The 8,397-nt window shown below is 30.5% G+C and overlaps 2 protein-coding genes across 3 annotated transcripts; one reads left to right on the top strand and one right to left on the bottom strand.

The window, feature by feature from the left end:
• The first annotated feature begins 523 nt into the window (after positions 1-523).
• On the top strand, positions 524-3,818 carry LOC141525536 (uncharacterized). Its single transcript, XM_074240078.1, has 2 exons — positions 524-2,490; positions 2,668-3,818. Exons 1-2 carry the CDS (start codon positions 799-801, stop codon positions 3,172-3,174), a joined length of 2,199 nt encoding a protein of 732 aa, XP_074096179.1. The 5' UTR covers positions 524-798; the 3' UTR covers positions 3,175-3,818.
• Positions 3,819-3,958: 140 nt separating this feature from the next.
• On the bottom strand, positions 3,959-7,149 carry LOC141525568 (very long chain fatty acid elongase 4). Of its 2 annotated transcripts, none has more exons than XM_074240118.1 (7): positions 6,994-7,149; positions 6,570-6,651; positions 5,939-6,126; positions 5,795-5,875; positions 5,276-5,447; positions 4,836-5,113; positions 3,959-4,118 (listed from the first exon to the last, which is right to left on the bottom strand). In XM_074240118.1, exons 2-7 carry the CDS (start codon positions 6,646-6,648, stop codon positions 4,038-4,040), a joined length of 879 nt encoding a protein of 292 aa, XP_074096219.1. In that variant the 5' UTR covers positions 6,649-6,651; positions 6,994-7,149; the 3' UTR covers positions 3,959-4,037. The 2 variants fall into 2 exon arrangements, with proteins under 2 accessions (XP_074096219.1, XP_074096220.1); XM_074240119.1 differs by lacking the exon at positions 6,994-7,149 and adding an exon at positions 6,802-6,941.
• Positions 7,150-8,397: the final 1,248 nt, after the last annotated feature.

Genomic DNA, 8,397 nt, shown 5'->3' with positions numbered 1-8,397 from the left:
TGATAATATAACTGCATACTCTCATTAGGATTAAGAGGAATTAACTGATATATATATATATATATATATATATATATATATATATATATATATATATATATATATATATATATATATATATATATATATATTGATAATTATATTAATTGATGAACTGTTTATTGAATAGATATGTTGTATAATAAATTTTTATTACAAATAATTTATTTGGTTTTTAAATATTAAAACAGGGTTGTAAATTGAAAGTTATTAAAAAAATTATTTAAATATGTCTAGGTGACTTTCTTAAATAGAAAATTATTTTTTAAATTTGAATTTTCGCGGGAAAGTGACGTAGTTCCTAATCCGGTGCGCAACGCCATCTTACAGATTTTTTTCAAACTAAACTTAAAAAACAATTTTTTTTTTTTTTTTTTTTTCAAGCTTTAATTATATTTTGCATCAATTAAAAAATTATTTTTTATTAATTAAAATTGTTTTTGATCAAAAATAATTTCAATAAAAATAATTCTAAGAAAAAAAATTAAAATAATTTATTTTAATGAAACACACTTAAAACTTTCAACTTACAACCCTGTATTATAAAACCAGTAGTCGCTCATGCGTGACGTTACCATGACAACAAAGCCACAACATATCCACTTGTTGTCATACAGCCATCCGTGCCCGAAAATTCCTCAGTATTCCTTTCAGAACATTTTAGAAACTAACAGTGTTAAAAATTAATTAAAAAAAATTAAAATTAATTAAATTTTAAAAAGTGTTAAGTGAAAATAAAGTGCAAAGTGTTAAATAATAATGTCAAAGCACCTAGACTTCATTCTCGGCCTCGAAGAGCCGACATTAGACCGAAGACTCAGTTTCAAGTTCTCCCGCGCGCGTCTCCCAGCGCCACATTCATCTTCAGTCTTGCATTTAACCTCCCACCCGCGAAGCCAATCTTCTCCGCAAAAGCTCTCGGAAGACGGGCTGTACGTCTCCTCAGGCCCTCTGACGACGGAAATAGTAAAGCCTTACCAACTAGACAGCCACCGGAAGATAATAACCTCCCGAGTGCCCTCTCCGCAGTCACGAGTCCTCGAATTCTCCATAAGCGAGTTCAAAATGGCTGACCCGGGCTTGATAACCTCAGCAAGCCTCTTGCACCAAGAGACTGCCATTTGTCGGATATATCCGCCATTTTGTTCCAAGCTGTGCAAATTATTGCTTAAGAAGGAGCCGAACTTGAGCCTGAAGCTAACCTCGAGCTCCTCCTCGGTGATCCTGCCCCTGCCACTGCCTAGCCGGTGTGTGAAGAACCACCCAATCACGATCGACTTCTCGCTCCCCTCTCCTTTGATCTCCGGCCAATGCGTGGCCTTGGTGAGCCTCGAAGCCCCCACAAAGCCAAAGAGTTACCACGCTCCGCCTACTTCGGACCCAAACGACCCCCAGAACGTGGCCTTGAGGCCCGCTAGGGCCCAGAAGCCGCCATTCTTCGCGCTGGTCGACCCTGGACTTTGCATCGAGGCGCCACCTGTCCAACCGGCCGCTAAAACAGTTATAGAAGCCGCCACCAAGGTCATAAACGAGCCAGCGACGTTTTCTTTTAGAGACATCACCTTTAATGGCTGGTTCGAGGCCGCTAGGCCCTTGAGGCCCCTCAAAATGGCCGACAGCAAGCCTGAGGCCCAGATAATGGTCGAAAAAAATGAAGTGCTGGCTCTGACGGTGCTTAGAGCCGTCCAGGTGCCGGTTAGAGAAGAAAATGGCCGCGCTAATCCTGTTTTAGTGCTTCAGTGGGGAGATATTGTTGAAGTCACCAAAATGGCGGACTCTGCGAACCCAATATGGCAGGAGACGTTCAATTTCGGGCTTCCGAAGAACTTTGAAGAGGAAATGGGCATCAAGATGATCTTGTACGACCAGCATCCCACCTGGGGGCTCCAATGGCTCGGAGAATCTGCGATACCGACTGAAGGTAACGAAAATTATTTCGAGATTGAGCGCTGGGTGACCTTGTCGAGGTTAAAGAAACCGGTTTTGAGGTTCGGATACAAAGAAAATGGCGACACGAGGATCTATGTGTGTCTGAAGGTAAAGAAGAACTTCGGGAAGGAAGACAAGATCAGGATTGATGTCCTTGCGAAGACTTTGCAAAGGTGCGTGGTGCCGTACAAGCTCGAGAGCCTGGAGGGGCAAGGCGAGGAGCTGGTTATGAAACTGAGGAACCTGCCGAGGGAAGTCGGACCTGTTTTACCGAGGCAGGCGCTCAAGATTGGAAAAGTGGATTACTTTGGAAGGGCCGCGCTGCTAGCGAGCTTGCTAGCTGGCGAGGATAAGGAAGCTTTTGTCGTGATTGGCAGCTCCCAGGTGAGACACCTGGCGGCGTATGTCGTCACTGTGGGCAAGGAGGTGGAAGTTTGGGATGCCGAAAATGGGGAGAGGGGGAAAATTGGCGATAGCGCGTGCTCGTTGGTTAAAATTCACAGGATGATTAGTCACGGCGGGGTAAGTTGTTTTTAAATTATTGTAACTCCTGAAATATTGTAGATAGACCTGAAAAGTAGAAGTGTTTTAGATAAGAAATTTCCTAAGCTACAATTTTAGTCTCATAAAAATTTCTCCTAAAATCAATATTTTAGGAGTTATAGCCATTTTTATAAAGTCTTGATCAAAATTCTGTAGATCTGGAAGAACCTCCAAACTTCAACTCTCTCCAACCTCCGGTTCAACTTCAAGAACTCAAAGGACTGGCAGCTGATAACTTCAATATCTGCAACTCCTAGAGAGCCTGAAACTTTAATCCTAGACCCCGAGCCCGCCTCCGACGACTCGGAAGAAATAGAAAGTTACCTTAAGGACAATTTGTCGCAACTGCGCAGTCGCCTAGGCTTCATCACCATCTTCAACAAACACGCCTCTTCGGTCCTCAAGCCCTACTTAGAGTCACTGGCTACTCAGGACCCAGAAGACGGCCATCTTGAGCAGCTGCACCGCGTCTACTTCATTTCCGGCTACGTCGTTAATCTTCGGTACGATGGTAAAGAAGAACTCCTCAATTTCTTCTTATCTACGAAGATTCAAGAAGTCACCGGGCCAGTTGAGTTCTCAATTGTTTGCAATCTGCAGCGCCATGTTGGAAAAATTTTTTCTTTGTGGTTCTGTGTCGCCATCTTGCGGACTCGCGAGTAGAATTAATATTTTTTATAATTTTGTTGGGATATCTCCTAAAATATTGAAGATAGACCTAAAAAGTAGGGGGGTTTTCGATAGGAAATTTCCTAAGCTACAATTTTCCTCTCCTATTATTTTTGTCCTAAAATCAATATTTTAGGAGTTGCAGCCATTTTTTCAGTAGCTTAAATTAAATTTTTCTTATTTTAAGGTTCGAAAAAATAAACAAATTTTTTTTATTAAACATAACAACTTTTATTGCTTAAAAAATTTTAAAAAATACCGTACAAAATTTAAAAATCTCGAATATTATAAAAGTCTTTTTAATTTATCATCCAATGGCAGTTCTATTGCAGTACAAAACAATAAATAAATATCCTCTGATAATAATAATAATAATAAACTAAAATTTAACTATCAAAGAAAACAACATTAAATAATATTCTATTAAAATTATTAAATAAGCATTTAAGTTTTAATTTGTGTTTTTTTTTTTTTTTTTTTTTTTTTTTTTAATTATTTACACTAGTCTAATTTTTTTTTTTTTAATTGTATATTTATATATAAATTGTATTGTTATTTATATTCCCTTAGAAAAATTAAGTACAAAATTTATTACTTTAATAGTCACGGTCATCATTTTAGGTCCAAGAATTATTACAGTCATTTGTTAGATTTTTTTTTTTTTTTTTTCTTATGAAAGTGTCACGCGCATTAGTCTTCGGTAATGTCGCGTCATTATTGTGCTGATTTTTTATTTATTTTCTTTATTTTACTCTAAAAAGAATTTTTTATACTTAAATTATTATTCTTATTTTTATTGTAATATATTATTGTATTTATTTTATTTTATTATTATTATTTAATTTTTCTTGTTTTTTTTATTGAACTTTTTTAACTCCGTTGGCGCCATTTCGTCGGCCGTTTACTCGAGCTTGATGGTTTGAATATGCTTGTTTTCCCTGAAAATGTTATAGAAAATTTATTTATTGTATAAAATTTGTAAAAAAAAATTTATATAATTTTATATAAAATTATATGACTTTTTTTCAAGGTTAATTATATAAAATTATGTAAAAAGTCATTTAATTTTAAATAATATAGAAAAAAAAATGTATATAATTATATATAAGTTTTTATATATAATTATATAACTTTTGGTCGAAATATAATTATATAAAATTATATAGAATTCTAAAAAAAAATTTAGATTGTTTTAAAAGCTTAAGAAAAATTTCATATAATTTTATATAACTAGTTATAAGTAATTATATGACTTATATAAGTTCCATATAATTTTATATAATTATATTAAGTCATAAAATTAATTGTTCAAAACTGGACAAAAAGAAACTTCATATAATTTTATACAAAATTACTATTAATTTTTTTTTTATATAATTTTATATAACTAGTTATGTATAATTATATGACTTTTGGCCGTGATATAATTTTCTAAAATTAGTTATATATAATTATATAATTTTTGACTGTCATATAATTTTATAAAAACACTTATGTATAATTATATGACTTTTTGCATTAATATAATTTTCTAAAATATTTTTTGTAAAATTATATGGCTTTTTGTACCTTGATATAATTTTCTACAAAATATTTATATATAATTATATAAAATTAAATATTAATATAATTATACATAAAACAACGAAACTTACCTTGGCAATATAAGCCTTGGCATAAAAGTTACCAAATAATACAATAAATGAGATCATGTACAACACAAGTGCATACTGCATCCAAAGCGGGAAGTCGCACCCGGACCTGATGCCATTGATCCCCAGAACTAGAGCACTTGTGAACTGGATCAACTGTAGTATTGTCAGATATTTCTTCCACCACAAGTGTTTAGCGACCTCTGGTCCGAAAGCGGCCAATCCGTAGTACGAGTACATCAGAACGTGGATGAAGCTGTTTACCATCGCCGGTAAAAATGCTGCAGGCAAGAATAGCAAAAAAAAAATTTGTTATTTATTATATTGCTTGACTTGACTTTGTTTACGTTTTTACTTTTGATAACAATAATTGCGACGATAAATTAATCAACCATCACGCAAATACAGTTATCTTTGTAATTGTAATAATTGTAATTACTCACTAGACCCGCTGGGCACCCATTTAATACCGATCCACCATAATGAGAACATTGTTGAATGATGATAAACATGCAAGAAACTTAATTGATTGTCTTTTTTCCGTAATATGAAGAAAAATGTATCGCAAAATTCGAGCAATTTACTGAAGTAATACCACCATACTGCATTTGCAATCTACAAATAATTATTTATTATTATTGTTATCTACATTATTAAGAAATGACCTTGTATCTTGAGAAATATTGACATTTTTTAAGATTTAAGCTCATCATGATGTTACACTCATCAAGAGCTTTCATTTGAGTACCCACATCAATTTTTCATATATTTCATATATTTATATATATCATATATATGTATATATGTATATATAAAAATATGTATATATAAAAAATATATCAAAAATGCATGTGGGTACTCAAATGAAAGCTCTTGATGAGTGTAACATCGAGATGAGTTTACATCTTTAAAAATGTCAATAATTAAGAAAGTACAGTGTAATAATTATTATTTTTTTTTACCTGTAATTCTTCAGCTTTCCAAACATTTCTAATTGGTTGACAAACATAACTATAACTTAATTTGAAAGAAGCGACAAAAAGCTGTAATAATAATTTTTTTTATCAATGTTAATTGATTAATTTTTTTTTATGGGATTAACTTACTTGGATAGCAATGTAAGCGTTAAGCGCTGCCATTGCAAAATTATAAGGAACTAAAAGCCATGTGAGCTTGAACGCTTTCCGTTTTTTCATAAGCTTAGGTCCAGTCCAGACAATTAAAAGATATATCATTGTGTAGAACAATGTTGGGACTGGAGAGTCCACAAGGAGCCATCCTTTTGTTCTTTCATCTGTTTTAGAAATTTTAGTATAATTTTATATAGAATTATATGAGTTTTGACAATATAATTTTATATAACCAGTTATATATAATTATATAGAAAAAAATTATATATTGTTTTTAGCCTCATATAATTTCCTATAATTAGTTATATAAAATTATATAGCTTATAATGCCGATATAATTTTATATAAATATTTATAATAAAGTTTTTTTTTTAATTTTTTAAGTAGAAAAAAAACTTCATATAATTTTATATAAGTCGTTATATATAATTATATGACTTATAATCGCGATATAATTTTATATAAAATTATACGACTTTTTTTTTAAATATAATTTAAAATTAATATTTATGTATAATTATATGATTTATGATCCCGATATAATTTTATATAAAATTATATGGCATATAATTTTCTATAAAAATTTTTTTATCAAAAAATTTCTTACCTGATATAGAAAGCGTCCACAAATAAAAATCATAAGCATCACCAATAAGCGTAGCAGTAGAATTTATTAAACTCGCCATCACCTGAAACAAGCAGTAAACAATTAAGATAAAAGTAATACTTTGCAACAATATATATATATATATATATATATATATATATATATATATATATATATATATATATATATATATATATATATATATAAACCAGGAAAAAATAATTAAACCAACAATGCTCGTAAAATCGCACTAATTACAATTGTTATCTTTGCGTTTAAAAATTTTCCTTTAAATAATTTAAATATAAAAATAAAAGTAAAATTTATCTAGGCGATAAAATTAGCTATCACAAACTTTCACACGGCCGAGAAAGGATTAATAAAAAATGTAAATACACTCTCACTAAATAAATAATTAACTTACCGCAGCACTAGCACATCACAAGTGATAAAAAAAAATTAAAATAAAAATTCTGTGATATTCTATGACGACGGTCTTTAGATCGCGAGAGTACCGACGTATCTGAGCTCTGTGCCTTGATGAGCTTTATAACTTCAGCTCTTACAAATGGGGGTCGCGGTTTTACCTGGTGGTAGAACAACTGACTTTAGTACTGCGTTATTGGGCGTCTTAACATTGGGAAAGGGAACCTGTACCGATTTCGGATAGAACCGGAGTGGGACGTTTTTTTTTTTTTTTGTTATTATAATTATTTGTTCTTGCATGTCTAATTTGTTTTTATTTCTGGAATTTTAATAGTTAAAATAATGGAAGAAGTTCTGGTTGTAGAGGACGGAAAATACGGTAAACCGTCCCAAATTTTTATTTAAGATCAATGAGATCTTTGCTTTTTGTTAGAAAGCCACTGTTTTTTGTGGGTCAACCTTCCAGAGAAGAAATTCCAATTCTAATTTAGGTGCTTTGATGATGTTGATGTAACTTTTTTTATTTATGTAACTGCTAATTTTTATTTTTTTTTGGGAAATTTTTTTTTTTAATTAATTTTTTTTTTTTTTTTTTTTTATTAAATTAATTAAAAAAAAAAATTTTTTTTGATTAAATTAATTTAAAAAAAAATTTTTTTTTAATTAAATTAATTTTTTTTGATTAAATTAATTTAAAAAAAAAAATTTTTTTTTATTAAATTGATTTTTTTTTTAATTTCCCGATAATTAAATATTCCCTCCCACTTAGCGATTTATCAAATATTAACAAATTCCAAGCATACACAGAACTATAAATATTTCCCATGTTAATGTCAATTAACTGTCTGGTGGGAAAAGCAAACATTAAACATTGAACCAGGAATATTTATTTTTGAATAAAAAACCAGAAATTGCGCAATAGTTTTAACAAAATAGAAATTCCAATTGCACAATATCGGAATCGGATAACATATATATTCAATTTAAACAACTTCAGAGGTCAGATTTCTGCTTCACCATTGTTGAGATCATTTATGCCTTGTATAGTAATTTGAAACTTTACTAATTAATTCCAATTAATAAATCCGCGAAGAAAGGAGCACAGAAAATTGAAAAGAAATTAAAAATTGCAATAAATTTAAATGTGATTTTTTTTTTCTAAGAATTTTTTGGAGTTTTCTCGGAAAGTCAAATTTTTAAGAATATTAATGTTATATTTTTTTCTCAGAAAATTTAAGTTTTTTTTTTTTTTTTTTTTTTTTTTTTTTTTTTTTTAATATAAAAAATGTATTATTTTTTTTTCTGAGAATTTTTTTATAAAAAAATTTAAATAATTTTTTTCATCAGAAAAATGTAATTTTTTTATAAAAAAATTCTTAGAGTTTTTTTTTCTCTAAGAATT

This window comes from Cotesia typhae, unplaced genomic scaffold, assembly GCF_013202065.1.
Source record: "Cotesia typhae breed Kobodo isofemale line unplaced genomic scaffold, CoteBio_Ctyphae contig_26, whole genome shotgun sequence".
Classification (NCBI taxonomy): Eukaryota; Metazoa; Arthropoda; class Insecta; order Hymenoptera; family Braconidae; genus Cotesia; species Cotesia typhae.
The sequence above is the reverse complement of the archived record's forward strand: the minus strand, read 5'-3'. Positions and strand labels throughout refer to the sequence as shown.